Consider the following 18,336-nt stretch of genomic DNA (forward strand, 5'->3'; position numbering starts at 1 on the left):
ACGAGCTCAAGGGTTTTCAACATAACAATTGAAAAAGTGGTATGTTGTAAATAACTATGTTTAATGGACTCGTCTTTGTGTACCGTTTTTGTGCAACCTGACGCAGTGTTGTATATTAGCTTGGTGAATGAATGATGAGGGATCAGACGTGACAGGGTATAACATCAGCAGTAGTCTAATCACTATCAAAGCCTTAAGCCAGACCTTAATGCTTAACCCGTATCAGGGCCTTTACTTTCCTTATCGTGACTGCTGAATGTGTTGAGAAGCAAAGGCATGACGTCAGGTGTACGCACCAAATACTGCGTGGCACACGAATGTATTATCTCTGTCCACACCCCAGATTCAAGTGTATAGAAACAACCATCATCAATTATGGCATTCCAAGCGCCACCAAAGAACATCATCGTTAGCGGCGGAGCCCGCGGGATTGGACGCGCCATGGCTCGAATGTTCCTCGAAGCTGGCCATCACGTGTTCATCTTTGACATCGACGAGGAAGAGCTCACTTACACGACAAAGGTACATCTGAAACAGTACCACGATGAGAAAAAATTGAACTCTGCTCTCTGCAATCTACGCGACGTGGAAGACATCCGCACGAAAGTCGCCACCGCAACCGAGACCTTCTTCGACAACCGCATCGACGTGCTCGTCAACAACGGCGGCATTGCAGCACCGCAATGGAAGAACGGTGAGACGATGGAAAACAAAGACACGTGGGAGCAATGGCAGGCCTACATGGAGACCAATCTGAGCGGCCCGTTCGCAATGAGCCAAGCATGCATCCCGTACATGAAGGCGCGGGCCCACGACCGCGAGCAGGGCGCGCACAAGACGCAAGGCGCTGGGCCGTGCATCATTCACATTGGCAGTTTCCGCGCGCACCAGTCGGACGCGAATCAGGAGGGTTACGCGTCGAGCAAGTCGGGCTTGCTGGGCTTGATGCATTCGATGGCGATCAGCCTCGGGGCTCTGGGCATCCGGGTGAACTTGGTTGCGCCAGGCCGGATCAAGGTTGCGCATGAGTGTAGGGCCGGTGACGAGGCGGGCACGAATTGGGAGGAGCAGATCCTTGAGAAGGATGTCAGTGATCACCCGACGAACCGCGCGGGTAGGCCGAAGGATGTTATTGACGCGTGTCTGTACCTGATTGAAGCTGGTTTCGTGACTGGTCAGGAGATCACGGTCGATGGAGGAGCATTGAAGAAGAAAAACTGAAAGTCCGCGGAGTAGCTCACCATTACAGCGCTTACCGCAGTACGAAATAAGTGACAAGAGTGCAGTCAGGCTTTGAAAAAGCAGTTTTTACAGATTAGCTGGACGACCGAGTATAAGTTTCAGCGTCCTTCATGAATATCTAAGATGCAACTTTAGGGTATCTTACGTAGAGATTAAAGCGACCGTCTAACGAAGTCCTGCTCTTCATACCAGAATTTTCTTGCTCAATTACCATGCATCCAGTACGCCCCATCCATGCCCGAGTCCTGCGCTGTGCCGGGAAAATCAAAACCATTGCCTGTGCCGTATGGCGTGTCTTGCATATCGGGTAAATTTGTGTCCCACATCATATCATCCCAAAAGTAGTTCAAATAATTCGGGTCGTTCACGTTCGTGGTAGGCCAATTTTGCATCCCAACAGCGTTGTAGTCGAAGGGATTTTGGCTTGGATCGAGTGTGGAGGGCATCATGTTAAGTTGCGGGTAGTTGTCCGGCATGTTGTACGTCTGCTGCATCTGCATCTGCGGAGTCGGTGGGATGGACGGCTGAGGCGTTGCCTTTTGAGCTTTGTATGCTGCATACAACCGAGCAACAGCATCTGCACTTCTTTTCGCTGCTATGCTCCAGTCTTTGATGCGTTCAAAGAAACCCAGAGCTGTCTCGATACTGGCCATCCATTTCTTGATCTCTTCTGGTTGGCTCGCATCACCGAACAGCGATACCAGTGGAACCATGCAGGCTTGGTAGCAGAACCAGACCGCATTCCACCCAGAAATCAGATCAAGCAGGCAATCCCTGCTGATCTCGTCGATGGTATTGCTTGCAACTGCACGGCACCTTTCCACTGCAATCTTCTCCTCTGCAGTCAGAGTAGCGAACGCACATCTTCGAAGAGCTGTTGTCAGTAGTACTGGGCGGTGTAACACAATCCGAATATTGTGGAAGCGCCATCTCATGACCAGCCGTACTCGATGCAGAAAATCCGGGCATTGCTCATCATAATTAGACAACACCGACGGAAGCTCATCGTACCACTTCAAGACCTGGGCATCGTACGCGGCTGTCTCAGCATTTGGGAGAAGCGGCGACTCAACCAAGCGATCTTGGATTTTTGTAGCAATAGCACAGAATGTGGAGGCATGGGTTAGGGGGAGCAGCTTGAGCTGGTCCATGTATTGCGGGCTGTTTGGCATGATGATGGTCGGCACCTGCTTTAGCGTCAATAAAGACTCTATCCAGTTCAGTACGAGATACCCACAGCATTGGCGGCTGTGCCAGGCTTCATGACAGTAATTGATGGTCCCATCCTGCCCAATGATGGTCTGCCGGTAGTTGTCGATGCCCAGGCGTCGAGACAAAATAAGCTCCACCACATACGTCGCCTCATTTCGGGTGAAATGGCCTCCTCTTCCTCTTCGGGTGGTGCCAGATGCCTGCTCGTCTCATTGCGCTCGGAATATTCACGATGCAGGCCTAAAGATGTCGCCATGCGCAGCGTCCCGCCCATAAGTGAATGTGCTTCGTTCGGTCGATTGAGATAGTGCATGTAGTAGCCACTCATGATGGCTAGAGCTTGTAACACCTCAATATTGCCACTGCCGAAAGAGTCAAGCGACATGTGCTTTCGAGATCGGTTGAAGTAGGTGTAGTGTGCTTGATTATCAGCTGTTGACGATGCTAGTGAGCCTACAGCGAAAACGATGTTTAGGAGTGCTAGCCATTGCGAATCCGTTCGATTTCCGTGGAGATAGGTGGCCCAGAATTTCCGTTCGTCGATCAGAGGAAAGAAGGGATGGCATCGGTCGAAATAGCTTTCGATGAGGCCTTCTCCCTGTGTTTGCGAAGGCAATGCGTGTGGGTGGTTGTTAGAGAGCTCGGGTGGCGGGGAATTCGCTCTGCTGGGTACTGCAGTTTCTGCTTGGTTACTATGTGTGAGCAGCGGTCGTGCTTGCGGTGCGCAACGGACGATGACCTTGAGCGCTGCCGTAATCGATGAGATTCCAACATACGACGACAGCCTGTCTACAGACATGGAAAGGCCGTTGACATCATCGGATATTCCTTGAACTCGAATTTGGTGTTTCCGCGCTTCGTCCCAATATGGATCTTCTGGAGGTGCTTGCTCGAGCGCTTCAAGGCTGTCAGCACCGTCCGAACCGGTGTGGACCTCCGACATGGCTCGCGCATTCGCTATGGACGGCGAAGTTCTTTGATTAACATCCGGCGAAGCCAGAGCGATCTGCAGGAGTTCTTCCCGAGATAGGTTGGATAATTGGTCAAGTTGGGTGTGTCCTACTAGCTTTATCAAGACATTCCTATACAACTCAATGTTGCCCGACAGTTTATCGACCAGTCTGTCGGTTGTCAGTGCAATTCTGACCATGTCCCAGTTGTTCAATACGAACTTGCGACTAGGTACAACTCGCTGTGCGGGTTTCGAGTAGTTACATGCCTTCGTTCATGTTAGCATGGGGCGATCCCGTGCCCACGTCTGCAGGGCACCTCGGTCCAGGACTTACTTCTGGATGCTGGTACCACTGGCACTGCCCACATGGCTGCATTCCATCACAGCGAATCTTGCGCCGTCTACACTCGACGCACGCGTTGCTTGTCGATATTCGTCGTGAGCCGGTCGAACGCGTTGGTTTCCCCGCAAGGTCAACCTCGCCAGCAGATTGTCGCTGCCCCGCAGCGGACTGGAACGTATGAAACATACTACAGCACTCCCGCGCCGCACTTCATGTGCAAGGATTGAAGGAAATCAGTGAAGCAGCCTGCTCAGAAGGGGTGTCGGTAGGTGCGCAGTGCAGAAAGACGAACCGGGATCAAAGACCAGTGTATGTAATGGTACCTAACGCAGGTTCAAGTTGACTGCAAGCGGCCCCAAAAGACAGGATCTAGGTCGTTATATCGGAGACAGCGGCACGAGATTGTAGTGAGTGGCCAAGGATATGCAGCAAACACTACTGTATGGGCGTAAAGTTAGGCTCCACAGTCGTATCGACAATTTGCGTTCCGCCTGCCGCTCATTTCTTGGTCAGTACCTCTCTGCGCACTTTGATTAGCGACAGTGCTCAGGATGGTTTTCACATAACGTTTACCATTCGCCCCCGCAATATCACACTCGGGCGATGTGTGGAGACGGATGGACGGAAAGAGAAAGCGGAGGCCAAGCGAGATTGAGGGTCGCCCTTCAAGCTTGTTAAGGTGGTTTGGGACGCTGGGGACTAGCGCGGCAACAAATGCACGTCAAATATCGTGTCAGATCATATTGCCATATTTATTGGACCGTCAGCGATCGAATGGCGATGGCGAGAGATTGTTGGCCGTCATCATCAGATGCCTCGGGCAATGCGATGTCGGCGGCTTTCGGTACATCTGCACCCCATTCCCAGTCCTCCCGCAGGAGTCCGGTACAACGCTTGCCCAAGATCCACTGGCAACCAATAGCTCCGCGTGCTGGCGTCCGAAGGGGTGTGCAAAGCTGGGGTGCAGCAACGTAGAATTGCATGATTGGTGGAGTTGTACCAATGCTCACACGGCAAACATCTGGTCTGATCACTCGCCACAAGTCGGATCCGGGCGCATCGACACCACCGAACTGCCTTGCGGACAGCGTTAACTAGCAACGCATTGCACACTGGAAATTGCTTGAGCAGCCCAAACAAAACCTCAGGTCGAGTTTCACATCGCAAACTATACTTGATCGACATATGACATCTGTCAGATTATGCGGTCGCGGATGCGGACACGCCGTTGTCGATGTGATGATGATGCAGGATCGTCGCCGAAGCACACGATTCTGCCTGCACATGTGCCAAAAGACGGATAACTTTCTCGTTGTTGGTGGAGTGCGTATTACCACCGCCAGATATCTGCAACGCCCAGTCCTTAGCGACCTGCTTCGTTGAGACGACGCTCAAGCATTTCCTTCAATAGGATTCGAGCATGTAAAGCTGTGATTTAACCACTGAATTTTGTACGCATAATCATCGCTGCTTCCGAATCCACGTGCAGCATTTTAACTTGTTCCCCTCATGTTGCAGCCTGAACTCATTCCTGGCCAAGGTACCTCCACTTCAACGATTCATCCTGTTTACCCAGCCCTCGGACCTTGATGGTTTGTTCATCCCCGGGAACCACGTCGATTGCGCTGTCGTGAACCAACACACCCGACCTTTCCTCGAAGACAAGGCCCTTTGTAGGCTTGTCAGCCTTTATTAAGATCGTACTTCCCTGGGGAATGACCTCCAGGCCACGGTCTTCGAAGTCAAGGTACTTCAGCGGCTGCGGCCAATCCACATCTCTCGATACGATCTCACCATCGACCCATATACGCGCCGCGAGCACGTGGGGCTCCTCGTTTACGTTATCGATTGTGCCGGATAACACATCCGTTGTGCCGTTCTGGGTCAAAGTGATGTCTTTCTTGACGATCTTGTCCTTGATCTCCTTGCCGGTCTTGACGCTGATGAACCTCAGCTCAACTGTTGCCTTCACCTCCTCCTGCTTCTGGCACGAAACCCATAGCTCGAAGTCGCTCTTCGGTGGCACTCGTGCATGCACAACGCTCCAATCGAAATGTGCACGCTTGACGGCGACAGCGATAGGGGCAAGTACACGACGCATAGCATAGTATGCAGGCTTCTTTCGCTGAAAGTAGTCAACGATGGACCACGAGGTCACTGGCCAACAGTCGTTGAGCTGCCACACGAGAGCACCTCCACAGAAACGCTCCTGACCCCATTGTCGCCTCCAGCCTCGATAGCCGAACATCAGTGCCTCAGCTTGGGATAGCTGGGTCAAGTGGATAAATGCCTATGACTGGTCAGCACGACTGTGGATGAATACACTATCCACGGGTGGATCACCTCAAGGTCCGTTTTGGTACGGAAGTTCTCTACCAGGTAAGTCGCGATCCGTCGTTCATGGCCGTCTGCTTTGTTGTGAAAGTCTATCATGTGGCTCTGAGGATACAGCTGTGTAGGGTCGGTGCAATAGTATCTGATGGTATCGATGTGGGGGAAAGCCTCCATGCCGAACTCGCTATTGAAACGGCCGCCGAGTGTATCAAAGATCTGATACTTCTCCTGCGTACCGTGCCAGACGTTCCACTGGTGCATATCGCCAACTGTGGTGTTTGAGGTTTTTAAACCATCGCCCCATGGTGAACCTGGGTGGTATGGTACGTGTGGGCTTTCGGCAGCCACAGCTTCAGGCAGGATCTGATCGCAGCTGATTAGAATTGACATACGATAGATGCAGCGGTGCTCACTTACCTTCTCGTAGATATACCTAGCAGGGAAGTCGGTCTTGAGCCAACTCTCTGGGTCCTTGTCCTCGTAATTGTATGTCAGACCAAACGACTCCTGGACCTGGTAGTCCTCGTTGTTGCCGGCATATATGACGAGCGAGGGATGGTGTCTCAATCGGGCTACGTTGGCAATACACTCTTCCTTGATCGACTTCAGGATTTCAGGAAATGCAGGATAGTTGCCGCAACCGAACATGAAGTCTTGCCAAACCAGGATTCCGAGCTCATCACAGAGTTCGTAAAAGATGTCTTCTTCCCAAATCCCTCCACCCCAGACTCTTATCATGATCTGGTAACCGTCAACCATCATCTCCAACCACTTGCGATACTTGTCTTCGGTAATTCGCGGTGTAAAATTGTCTGCTGGAATCCAGTCCGAACCACCACAGAAGACATCAATGCCATTGATGCGGAAAAAGAATGTTTTCCCAATCTTGTCAGGCTCTTGGACTAGCTCACCCTTTCGGAAGCCGGTCCGGCGTGTGATCGAATGTAGGTCGACTTCGTCTGTTGAAACTGTTGCCGTGACTGTGTATAATGGTTGTTCGCCGTAGCCGTGGGGATACCAAAGCTTAGGGTTGTTGACATGGAACTCAACCTTAGCCACGCCATTATCGACGCTTGCACTCTCTTTGAAGACCTGTCTATCGCCGTCGTGAACCTTAAAAGTCACACTCCTCGCCGAAGAGCCCTCAACGACCGCCGAGATCGTGCCTTGCACCGACTTCAGGCTGTCGTCCAGTTTGTAGTCAACTCTAACATCCTCTAGACGAACTTGGTAAGTTTCGAGCCGCACTTCGCGCCACGGACCACAAGTGTTCAGAATTGGACCCCAATCCCAGCCCCAGTGATACTGTGCTTTCCTGACCGCAAGTCGTGACATATCACCATTAAAGCCCACCCATGTATGTTCTGGGTGAGCCTCACGGATCTTGATTGCTTCCAGTCTGGCGGACTTGAAGTCAATTTCGAGAAAGTTTTCCACCTGTGGCTTCAATGCCTCCGTAACGTCCAGACGGTGCGGGATGAACATGTTATCACTCTCGAGGATGGTTTTGCCATTGAGTTTGACCGTTGCAAAGGTGTCGAGTCCGTCAAATGCCAGCACATGAACAGTGCCTTGCTTGGCTTCCTCGACTTCGGGAAGCTTGACCTTGTAAGTCCAGGCTTGGTCTGCAACCCATTCTGCCTTCAGTTCATTGAAGCCTAAGAAAGGATCCGGGATTCTGATTGCCATGTGAGCTATGTTTCTTCGGAACGTGATTTCCAATTGGTTCGCTCACTTTCCGTGCTCGATCAGATCCAAGTGAACGTTCGTCGGGACCGTCTTGACCGAGAGCCAGGCATCTTCAGCGGTGTCGTCTGCTTGCTTGAATGTCCAACCGGCGGAGAGACGGTGAACAGACAGTGCTTGAGCTTTCGCCATGTTGTAGAGCTTCAAATGTCCGTCGTCGCTTCACCAAAGATCATATAGTCGCTGGTTCAGCCGATTTGCGGGGTAGATTATAGGCAGAAGCGCCTTCTTACTATAAAGTAAAGAAAGGGTCTTCTCTCTATATATTTTTACCGGCTCTTAGGCGACACAGGTACGGCAGAAGTTCGGTCGGAACATGAAGGCCATGTTAAGGTCTATGAAACGGTTCGTAGCCCTCTGATAGTGGACGGAAAGGTGCACGGAGGACATCCTCCGTGTGCATTTGGGCTAGCGTGCCAAGTTGCCTCGGAACAATTGGCTCAAGCCCGTAGTGGTCAGCTGCTCAGGCACCATGCTTCACAAGCGGACGGTGACAATATCATTACAGGAGCGGGGTTGGGGCCTCCGGTACAAGTTGGTTCGTTGAAACCGAAAACGTTGTGATTAGAGGTCGCAGGTAGTAGGGCAAAGCTGCCGATTGAGCCGGCACCCACGCGGGGGTGGGTGCTCGTATTTCCGACCTGTACGCTCAACACTCGCCAGCTTCTCGAAGGAGCATGTTGCCTGCATACTTTTGACGTCGTTGAGACTTACCATACCAGTTGACTCACAAACGTGTGAAGCAACTGGTCTGTGTGACGGTCGCAACGATCCCGACGGTACCGCCGTCACTACGCTCCGTCTCCATCGTGTAAGACTCCAAACGTTGTTGCGGCTGGAACATACGTATCGTCCCCAAAAGTGGAATGAGACCTTGATGGTCACCTTGCTACACGGGAATGAGATCCGTCAAAGTACTTGAAGAATTTGCCTGCACATCAATAATAGCAACAGCGAGCACCTTGCATTATGAGCAAAACCAAAAGGGTATAGAACTATGCAACCGTACGAATAACACAAGCCATATTTGGCTTTGTCGACATTAATAGGAGGACGATCCTTAAAATGAGAACCAGTTGGAAAAGAGGCCTGGCGCTTCATAATCTCTCCTGAACATCTCCTGCCTCCTCTCCATCATCATCTTGACTTTCTGGTGGTCGACTTTTCCTTGCTGTGAAAGCTGCTGCATCTCAGCCATACTTGTATCCAAAATGTTCGTCGAGCGTGCGCCTGGACAGAATACCACTTCAAAACCGGCGCCCGAGGGGATGATGAATGTCGAAGTTTGATCGTCGAATGCTTGTTCAAGTCAGCAGGTTGGTACAAGTCCCGTAGTAGAAGAGACTTACCAAAACTGTACGCGTCTGGACAGACTTCCTTGACGTTCTTCGAATAATCACCAGGGCGACACTTGCTAGCGGAGTTGTACTCCCCAGTGCAGCAGTCCTCGGGTCTGTTGTTTTTGGCACAGGCTGAGAAGCAGGGATTGAAGGACGGTCGCTGGATGTTATCGTCAGGATACGGGTAGACGCCATCACCAGGCTTATCAGGAGGAGTCTGCTGTAGATCCCAGGGGCACCATCGAGAGATCTTCTTTTGGTCGACTTGTCCTTCCCAAGGGAGAGGGTATGAAGTGTTCGTCCTGAGAAAACTTGGGTGATCGGGGTATGGATCGTAGCCTTGCGGTTCCAGGAGACCGGAGGTACCTTGACAGGAAGGATTTGTCAGGTTCGGTGGAATGTCATCTAGCGTGACGTTTTCGAGGGGCTGGAGTACCATTGCTATGGGTAGATTGTAGCCATCGACTAAGGAAATATCATAGTAGGTGTGACCGTCGCCCGCGTCCAATGTGAACTCGGCAAGCGAAACAGGAACGTCACCCTGTCGCGAGGTCAGTCATCTTCAATCAATGGAGGCATATCGATGTGATCTTACCCCGACCTTGCAGTCCAGGACACCGTTGCAGTCGCCTGAATAGCAAGCTTTGCCTTGCCCGTTGGCAGGTCCACTCCCATCATCATTGAAGCTACAGTTCGCCCTGCCCCATACTCGACCCTGCCAATCCTCCGACACCGTCTGGTTTTTGGTCTCTCCAGGCGAGAGCTTGAAGCCATTGAGTTCGGGTCCATTCCCGGACTGGGTTGAGATTCCTGGCCATATGTCTTCCATACAATTGTTCGTGACTAGCAGTGGAGTGATGTCCAACTTTCGTTTGTTTAGCTTGCGAGGTGCTTTGACAGCCATGTGGTGAAGCCCTGTTACGAGAGGGATTTCAGTGGAGAGAAGAAGCGCAGCGCATAGGTACTGGCCAGCCCAGCCGGTGCTAGGGGAACAGCGCATCCTGAAAGCGAGATGTACAACAGCGGTGCATGCAATGTACAGAGAACGAAATCTCAAGAAAAGTTGTGAGGTATGAGACGTGAGGTTTCAGTCCAGCTGGGCGGCGATAGATATGTGATGATGCAGAAGACGCTGGGCGACCAGCGCACGCAGGAAATCAGGGAACCCGGCGATAGTAAGCCCTGTAGTCGATCATTGACAGTGTGAGGAAGTTGCAGGCTGTGTTCACAGTCGGTGACGCAAGAGGCTCGCCAGGTTGTTGTTGCCGAGCCAGGGTTCGGCAAGATACAATCAAAATGAGGACCAATCACCGACCCCAGCAAGAGCGCATTTCAAACGGCGGTACAGATAAGCGCCGACGTTGCACCTGGCCGCAGTGCAGACGATGACACTGGCAGTTGATGCTTCCTGGAGCATGCAGTGAGTTTGACACGTAACGACAGTCGAGCAAGAGGCAAAAGAGCCACCTACCTGGCTAGTCATGCGTTGCTTGCACTGGGTCGAGCCAGGAAGGTACCACGACAATGTATCTTTCTTACCTGCTTGCGCATCTACAGGCAGGAACGATTACTTTAGTAAGCCTAGCAGTTACTTTGGTGGGTTTAATCCCTACTATTCCAGGCAAGCGCATGGATTTGCGCCTCTGACTGACTTCTTTGCTACGATCTCTGGCGACAGCCTAAGCCCGGTATTCATCACATACTAGTCCACAGGTATTTGTACAAAATCCGCTCCACCTAAGACGTCAAGGTGTTCGCTCTTGAGTTCTGGCTTGCAACGACATGCGCCGCGTGAGTGTCATGTATCAAGCCCAACGTATGACAGTACCGCCGAACGGCGCCTGTGAGCTCACTTCAAATATGTTTGAACCAGTTCCCCGGAGTTTCATAGCTCGGCTCGATTCCATAGTACCCGGCAGTCTGATCTCCCGCACTCAAGACTCCATAGTGCCATAGCTGAAAGCTTAATCGGCTGTACCTAGACATTTAACGGCTTCAAAACGAAGGAGCATGATCTGCCGCACCTCGAAGTTTTATCGTACCTGAAGGTTTGGTTCGGCCTTTTATTTGCTGACAGAACATGCTGAGTACAAGTAGTCTAAGAGAGCTCCGCGGTTCTCTCTGCCTCAACTCATCACATTGCAATTCACTTCGTTTACTTAATTCGAGAATTAATCTCTACTCAGCTGGGCTGGGCTCCTTTCATCTCTACTCTTACATTTGTTTTACTCGGCTTTCCAACTTCAGTCACCGTTCTAGTCCTTACAAGCAGACACATTTACAAATATGAAGAGCTTCGCCATCTTGTATCTTGTCGCTGCCGTTCTGGCTGCTCCGGCTCAGGAGGCCAGCAAGTTTCCTGGTAGCGTTTCTGCGGCAGCTAATTCTACTACTGCCGCAGGCAGCTGCAGCCAGACTCAGACACAGCTCCAGCAAGGAATCCAGAAGAACCTAGATATCCAGGCTAAGGAACTTATCGGGTATGCAAGCCCCACTGACCCGTTCTACACATCGTATCATCCTACCCGCACTGCTTTCAGATGACATTGACATACACTACGGTGTCAATGAATCACGTTCCATACCCGACACTGAATGCAGAGCACCCACTGACATCTCATCATAGTGTTCAATCCCTCCAGAAGATGTCTCAAGCCGGCACTGCGCAGGCAACAACATTCCAAGCGATGCAGATCTCCGTCCTCGACATCCAGCAGAAGGGCGTCAACATCCGTGCCAACAACCAGAAGCTCGCTCAGCAAATCAACAGCCCCGCTTCTGCTGGCCTGGCCACTGTTGCTATGGCCCAGACTCTTGAGATAAGCCAGGTCTTGAAACTCAACGGGAACGCCACCGATGCGACTACGCTGCAGATGCTGGTCACCGAGGTGCAGGGTGGCACCCAGCAGAACCAGAAGAACTTGGCTGCTGCTAAGTCTCAGAATTGCGCGAACTGAGGAGAGGACGTTCAGAATAGTGTCTGCTAATGTACCTCGATACTAGTACTGAAACTATCGTACCAGACCTATAAATAATAATGAAAATATTGTCCTACCTCACAAGTATACTAGTCACTTTGGCGATGACCACATCCGCTTTCGACTCAGGCAGTTTGTGACCTTGGGTGGTTGGCTCATGAAGATTAATGACTCTAACATTATTTTCTATATATTTCTATGTCTATACTAATGGTACGACAAGTCATCAGTCAGCGTGTCACGTGTGGTTTTCATGGCCATAATGATCCTCTCATCCTATCGCTCGCTGCGGAATATCAGAAAGTCCTCTTGAAATTGCGCACTCCGTACAACTCTACGCGACGACCTGCGGCTCTTGAATGCCTAGGCCCCGGGATTTAACTTTATCCGCGCCGTTCTTCTCCTTCGCACCTAGACCAACTCCAGCCCGCCGCGCCTTGATAACAGCACGCAAACAACGGCCGACCCCCTCGAGATCTCCTAGCAAAGTGACGTGTCCACGGTCGCTCGATACGGCGCCACCTTTGGCGACTGAGTATCCTGCGGGTACCATGGCTGCGCGCGCAAGTACAACACCGTCTCCGCTCGCGAATGCCAACTCATCGTAGACATCGGCTCTGGCGATCGCTTCTCGAGACTCGACTTTGGCACCGTACACCGTCGGTGTAGATTTTCCGTACATGAGAGCGATCGGCGGGTACGCATTGGCTTCCGTGTGTCTGGGCTCGTGGGCTAGCGCTTCCTTGAATCGCTTGGTTTCTGCGAGGACTCGAGTGAGGTACTTGATGGCATCTTCACGCGATATCGTGACCGCTGTCGCGGGATTCGGGTCGTTTGTCGTATACGTGGAGCGCGACATCCGCCGTCCTGCCATCATCTGTGGCTCTACTCCACCACCTGCCACTTCAGCATTGCCCTCGGCAACTTTTTGTCCCACGGTATCTACAGCGCTGTTGCTTGTCTCGCCGTTGCCTCGTGACATGCTCCCTTTTCGACCCGGAAACGTCGGTAGCGCCTGCGACATAGCGCTTAAGACACCACTCACGCTGAAGCTACTGTCTTTAGGCAGCTCCGGACGTGGCAAAGGTGGGGCAATGCAGGGCGACAAGCGGCCTTCGATCCAAGTGTTGATGTCAAAGAAATCGACAGGATATTCTTCTTTGGTTTGTTTGTTGAAGAAGCATTTTCCATCGAGAGGCAGCAAAGCAAAGGAGGTGCGGATACTAAAGTTCACCTGCGCAGTCAGCACGCGAGATGAGAGTAAAACGTCATCGCCGTTTCGGAAGGGACCAAGAATATTCACACAGTTCTGCGGTACACCCGCATAAACTACGCCTGAGACAAGATTCGGTCGCTCATTGATAGCGTGGCGGGTGATCAGACCGCCCAGCGAGTGTGCAATTACAATAGCACCTCTCTTCTCAGGAGGAACGTTTGCTTGGTTGCACGGAAGAGATTCCAGGAATTTCATGAGTCGCTGGGAGAGGAAGTGCGGCGACAACCGCCAATCATAGCCATAATTGTGGACTCTGAGTTTCCCGTTCTTGAAATTCTCAGATGCTCGTAGCCGTTTGAGAAGGCGTTTTGAGATGTCGACGGGTCCAATGTGTGTCAACATGCCGTCAGGTATAATGGTTTGCTCCATTCTCTCGTCTGCGCCCTCATCGAACGGCACCTCCAGATCTACCTTCCGCAAATTGAGACCGACCTTGATGGGCACCCACAGCTGGCGGTTCGGGGGTTCTGCAGAACGCAAGATAGAGCCACGGTATCCGCCAAGGACTACAAGGTCACCTTCCAATTCTTCGAGCGCCCTTGTAAAGTTAGGGTGGGTGTCGGCCTCTGAGCCGCCGTCCTTGAATGGTCGCATTGCTCTAAGGGATACGGACGAGCCATTTCGCGGAAATGTCGATGGACTGGGGCGAAGACTGAATCGTTGTATGGAAGGTTCGTCGACTGTTCGGCTCCGAGGTGGTATGCTACCATTACGGCTTCTGGATATCTCGTCTCTGTGTGAAAAGTTGAAGTTCGATAACGAAGGACTTGGAAGCTTGAAGTTAGAGTCTTGGAAACTGTCTTTGATAGCTTTGAATCTGCTGTTGACCATCTCGGACACACTCTCAAATCGAGAGTCGTCGCCAAGGGAGGAAGCAATAGACTTGGACCGATAGAGTAGCATAGAGCCGTCTGAGTTTGACCTGCGAAGCCTAGGCGCAGGTCGATCGTGCGATACGCGAGGAGTGCCTCTCGGAATAAGAGTAGATACGCTGTCAATCTCGAGCTCACCTTGGGTCAGCGGCGCCGTGCTGGCCTGCTGTGGTGAACTCAGACTCCTGCGGCGGCCAATAGTTGATTCGGAATTGCCATCGTGCTGAGGTATGCCGCCAGAGCTTGCAGCTTCTATTTGTCTGGGTCGCGAGCTTGTGCCTGGCCTGGGTTTCCCGCGCTCTTGGTCCAGTGTCAGGGCTGAAAAGGATGGTAGCGAGAATTGCAGGTGTTTTGGAGCCTTTGGCAGGTTGAACGGCACGTATTTCCGTACTGTGTCGGCCATTGATCCGCTCGACGACGCTCTTCGCCGACCGTTGTTGAGGTGCTGGCGCAGCGAGGCGCGGTGATCGCTCATGCGATCCTGGAAGGTTTTGGGGCCCGCGCGCCACGGAGAAGGCAGGCGCTCGAGAGCCTCATCTGGGCTGGACCCGTACTTGATCTGCTCCTCAGTCTTTGCACGACTCCTAATAGCATCGCCTGGAGAGGATACATGGTGTCGTGATCGAGCGTCTATTACAGCAGTCGCATGCTGTTCCCAGCCATCGAAGAGCGCGCCGCCCTCAATGTCGTCCAACGCAGCGGCCTTCTCAGCAGCGGGCGTCTTCGGCGATGTCAGACGCGTCTGTTGTTGTCCTATGCTGACCCCAATGGCCGACTGGACCGTCTCCAGCTCCAGCCTCTGCTCCTGTTCCGTCTCGTCACCGGATTCGACGGGCGTGAGGTCATCGTCGTCGAGGATCGATGCGAATTGTATGTCTGCCAGCGCGTTCTGGCGCGGACCGTGACTTTCGGCTACCATTCCTGCCATGGTCGCACGGGTGTACCTCTGGCATGTATGTGTGTTGGCTACGGCGTCAGCATACCGGTATCCAAGGAACGTGTGTCTTCCGCTGTGGCAGTGTCTTTCCGGCACTGCCGAACGCAGCGCCAGCCACAGACGGTCGGCGATCCATCAAGAAGGGGCTATGTTTCCATCAGGAAACAGGGGCTCTGTAGCTCAGGAACCCGCGCCGATACGTGACGGCATGTGCGAGTGCGTATAGAAAGCGTATTTCAAATGCCTGGTCGCATGCCGTCAGCCACATAATGCAACGCCACTTCCCTGTCTGCCAAGTGGTCACCACTCACGACCACTGGACTTTCTATGCACAACAAACTGCGGACATAGCGTTCAAAAGCCACAAGAGAGTGCCATGGACAGTCTTCCTGTTCGGTTGGGCGAGCATGCAGTTGGCCGCCTACGACGTGTGACTGCAATCGAACAGATTGTGGGTTGCGGTGAAGCGGCCAGACTTTGTGTGCATGTCACTCACCAAGAGAAGACGCCGGCACTGGTGCCGATGCGTATGGATTGCAAACTGCACATTGTATACTGCACGTCGCGCAAGTACGAGCATCTTACGTTCCATACCGCCAGGTCGTCAGAGCCTCCGGAGCCAGAGCTTTTCCAGTGCTCACACGACCACTCGACAACGACTTTGAAACCCCTCAACTTCTTGCATGCGTTGCGGCAATCGGGCAAACTGTCGCCGGAAAGCCCTAAATCGAACGAGAGTGCACTCACCGACTCTCCTGAGATGACCAACATGTCTCCGTTGTGCATCTGTACGGGTCCCTTTTCAACCAATCCGGCAAAGGCTCAGCCGATGCGGGATTATTCGGGATCGTCAGGTACCCATTACCTTTAACAGCGAACAGCAACCAGAGCTTTAGTCCTTCCGACCGACAACAGCCGAGCGAACCACGACTGGACTCCCAGCTTCATGCAGGAAAGTGCGGAGCCCAACGTAATTCGACGCAATCCCGCCTCCACATCGACACCTCGGTTGCATACGGCATGTCGTCACACGAGCATGGCTCGACATTCATGTGCTGAGGCTTTTCAGAAGCTTTTCGGCTCGATGTGAGATCAGTCCATGGATCTTTCTCGGAATGGTTGCCGGGCTCAGAGATGTGATTGAGCATAAAGGGCTCGTCCCGGAAGTCCCTCTCCGCATTGTCAATTCAGCCTGAAACTTCTTCAAGCAACATGTCTAAGGTTCTCATTCTACCAGCCCCTCTTCCTTCGAGCTCTTTCGCTCTCGGGCAGCTGCTCACCGATCCTCTGAGCTCTGATTCAATCTCCTTCAAGCCAACAGTCAAGCCAGCCTACAACAAGCCCACCACACAACCTCGCTACGAGGACACCATCTTACGCGATGAAGAAGGCCGCTTCATCTCTAGCCTCGGCAAGGCAGACCCATCCGTTGGCAACGTCGTGGTACTGAATGCTGAGGAATCCACTCTCGCTTCACTCACCGATCCGTCTGCCGCCTTTGAGGCGCTTCGCCGCGACACTGAAGCCCAAAGTTTCCTTCGCAGATCCGGTCTGCAGCGTCAGCCACTATATTTTGTCACTGGTATCCAGAAGCTCAAAAATGTTTCGTACTGCCGAACGTATACGAAGGACGGCTCGGCAGCTGAGAGTTCTGGCCACCAGATCCGGCTACCTGTGCCCCAGCGCCGCGATTCTGCAGAACTCGAATCCGAGGAAGAGGATGCGAAGGAGTCAGTGTTCGCTGTTGAGTTGATGAAGGTCGCTTGCCGTGCCGGAGCCATAGAAGAGCCTCATAGCATTGAGGACATCGACTACACCTGGACGTATCAAACTCTTGAAGAGCCGGACATGCAACTCTCTATCGGCTTTGGCAAAGCTCTACAGGCAAAAGAGTTAAGAGCGCTTGCTGGTATTGTCATCGACGAAGACTTCGAGGCGCAAGGACATTACACCCACTACTTCGACGATGAGGGTTTGTCAGGTTTCTCCAGCGACTAGCGAGCGACGTGCCTATACTTTCTCCTCAATATTAATCTCGCATTACTTAGCATTCGAGTTTCGTAGCACGATATGTACTTTTTAGATTACCAATGCACATATTGTGTAGGTCCCGGAGGCGCATGTCTTCTGAAATAGACGTCTTTTCTCTGATGGCAGTCGAATCGCCACACCTAGCATAAATCTGTTGCTTTCACAGTGGATACACCCGAAGTCGGTTTAACAATCGGCCGGCTTGGCAATCTGGGGTGCGGTTGAATATCCAAGGATGGATGATAGACGTTTCTGACAAACCAGGGACAACGAGACCGTTACGATCTGCTTCCTATGTAGTTATATCAGCAATACCGGATAGCCTAATAGAAGCTGCTGGACGTACTACCGGTATGTATGTGCTGTGTATGTACTGCACCCAGGAGCGGTCGTGTTGCTTTTAATGCAGCTGCAAAGCTAGACACGAGAGATCAGTATCATTGATAGAAAGCTTCCTTGCTGGTGCAGTTGCGCTTAGATGCAGGCATCCAGTCCTGATTTGGAAACCCATTGGCGGTGCCAAAGAAGACTTCGATCCTTCGAAACAACCAAAAGGCTACTCGGACGGCGAGTCGGAGTCATTCCAAATAACGAACGCCACGTAAGCAATCCTTTTCAGCCGCTGACGAGTGCTGCTGCTCAGGACATTCTATTGCATGTGCTTCGGCTTCGCCGACGGGTGCATACATGATAGATCTCACCGACGGGTTGAGCTACACCGATGGGTGACCCAGAGAACGCACGAGCAACTACAAGCAGTGCAGTAACAGCTGTTGACTCGTACTGCTTGTCAATATTCCTTGCAAATAGTCGAAGCGAGCGAATAGTGGATAGTTCTCTCCGCCATGCTAATCCTTCCAACTCCAAGTCCTTCGGCCAACAACTCAGACGCACGCTTCTAGACCGCGCAGGGTGACAGAGTGAGCGTACGCGAGGTCTACATAAATGTGATGTATGATGTCCATTTCAGTCACTTGTTCGGCTCACAATTTTCAATAAGCAAGCTGGCTTAATCAGCATATCTACCTTGGTGCCTCCCAGAGTTGATTTGTAACATCGAATCAAGCAAATTG

At 52.2% G+C, this 18,336-nt stretch overlaps 7 protein-coding genes across 7 annotated transcripts; 3 read left to right on the top strand and 4 right to left on the bottom strand.

Moving 5' to 3' along the window:
- Positions 1 to 344: 344 nt before the first annotated feature.
- Positions 345 to 1,333, top strand: C7974DRAFT_27619 (short chain alcohol dehydrogenase). Its single transcript, XM_046137564.1, has one exon. The coding sequence runs from the start codon at positions 376 to 378 to the stop codon at positions 1,219 to 1,221; it is 846 nt and encodes a 281-aa protein (XP_046003524.1). The 5' UTR covers positions 345 to 375; the 3' UTR covers positions 1,222 to 1,333.
- C7974DRAFT_27622 (fungal-specific transcription factor domain-containing protein) lies at positions 1,334 to 4,053 on the bottom strand. The gene is made up of 4 exons (XM_046137565.1): positions 3,741 to 4,053; positions 3,627 to 3,673; positions 2,480 to 3,575; positions 1,334 to 2,429 (listed from the first exon to the last, which is right to left on the bottom strand). Exons 1-4 carry the CDS (start codon positions 3,933 to 3,935, stop codon positions 1,446 to 1,448), a joined length of 2,322 nt encoding a protein of 773 aa, XP_046003525.1. The 5' UTR covers positions 3,936 to 4,053; the 3' UTR covers positions 1,334 to 1,445.
- A 1,221-nt stretch (positions 4,054 to 5,274) lies between these two features.
- On the bottom strand, positions 5,275 to 7,961 carry C7974DRAFT_408431 (glycoside hydrolase superfamily; the record flags this gene model as incomplete). Its single annotated transcript, XM_046143330.1, has 4 exons — positions 5,275 to 6,039; positions 6,093 to 6,446; positions 6,501 to 7,761; positions 7,819 to 7,961. 4 exons carry the CDS (start codon positions 7,959 to 7,961, stop codon positions 5,275 to 5,277), a joined length of 2,523 nt encoding a protein of 840 aa, XP_046003526.1.
- A 928-nt stretch (positions 7,962 to 8,889) lies between these two features.
- C7974DRAFT_440343 (thaumatin family-domain-containing protein) lies at positions 8,890 to 10,559 on the bottom strand (the record flags this gene model as incomplete). The annotated part of the gene is made up of 3 exons (XM_046145319.1): positions 9,765 to 10,559; positions 9,179 to 9,710; positions 8,890 to 9,128 (listed from the first exon to the last, which is right to left on the bottom strand). Exons 1-3 carry the CDS (start codon positions 10,167 to 10,169, stop codon positions 8,890 to 8,892), a joined length of 1,176 nt encoding a protein of 391 aa, XP_046003527.1. The 5' UTR covers positions 10,170 to 10,559.
- A 429-nt stretch (positions 10,560 to 10,988) lies between these two features.
- On the top strand, positions 10,989 to 12,229 carry C7974DRAFT_384264 (uncharacterized protein). Its single transcript, XM_046140834.1, has 2 exons — positions 10,989 to 11,649; positions 11,796 to 12,229. Exons 1-2 carry the CDS (start codon positions 11,456 to 11,458, stop codon positions 12,124 to 12,126), a joined length of 525 nt encoding a protein of 174 aa, XP_046003528.1. The 5' UTR covers positions 10,989 to 11,455; the 3' UTR covers positions 12,127 to 12,229.
- Positions 12,230 to 12,481: 252 nt separating this feature from the next.
- On the bottom strand, positions 12,482 to 15,214 carry C7974DRAFT_299474 (uncharacterized protein; the record flags this gene model as incomplete). The annotated part of the gene is made up of 1 exon (XM_046137747.1): positions 12,482 to 15,214. The coding sequence occupies one exon, from the start codon at positions 15,212 to 15,214 to the stop codon at positions 12,482 to 12,484; it is 2,733 nt and encodes a 910-aa protein (XP_046003529.1).
- Positions 15,215 to 16,444: 1,230 nt separating this feature from the next.
- C7974DRAFT_299890 (uncharacterized protein) lies at positions 16,445 to 17,230 on the top strand (the record flags this gene model as incomplete). Its single annotated transcript, XM_046137777.1, has 2 exons — positions 16,445 to 16,552; positions 16,649 to 17,230. 2 exons carry the CDS (start codon positions 16,445 to 16,447, stop codon positions 17,228 to 17,230), a joined length of 690 nt encoding a protein of 229 aa, XP_046003530.1.
- Between the last annotated feature and the right edge of the window lie 1,106 nt (positions 17,231 to 18,336).

This window comes from Boeremia exigua, assembly GCF_020726555.1.
Source record: "Boeremia exigua strain MPI-SDFR-AT-0100 chromosome Unknown C7974scaffold_1, whole genome shotgun sequence".
In the NCBI taxonomy this organism is placed as follows: domain Eukaryota; kingdom Fungi; phylum Ascomycota; class Dothideomycetes; order Pleosporales; family Didymellaceae; genus Boeremia; species Boeremia exigua.

Excerpts from the sequence above, each read along its gene's own strand:
- C7974DRAFT_27619 (XM_046137564.1), top strand. The coding sequence starts at position 376 with ATGGCATTCCAAGCGCCACCAAAGAACATCATCGTTAGCGGCGGAGCC.
- C7974DRAFT_384264 (XM_046140834.1), top strand. The coding sequence starts at position 11,456 with ATGAAGAGCTTCGCCATCTTGTATCTTGTCGCTGCCGTTCTGGCTGCT. Across the intron at positions 11,650-11,795 it reads CAGGCTAAGGAACTTATCGG|TGTTCAATCCCTCCAGAAGA; the intron begins GTATGCAAGCCC and ends ATCTCATCATAG.
- C7974DRAFT_27622 (XM_046137565.1), bottom strand. The coding sequence starts at position 3,935 with ATGTTTCATACGTTCCAGTCCGCTGCGGGGCAGCGACAATCTGCTGGC. Across the intron at positions 3,674-3,740 it reads AGTGGTACCAGCATCCAGAA|GCATGTAACTACTCGAAACC; the intron begins GTAAGTCCTGGA and ends ACATGAACGAAG. Across the intron at positions 2,430-2,479 it reads CTGGCACAGCCGCCAATGCT|GTGCCGACCATCATCATGCC; the intron begins GTGGGTATCTCG and ends ACGCTAAAGCAG.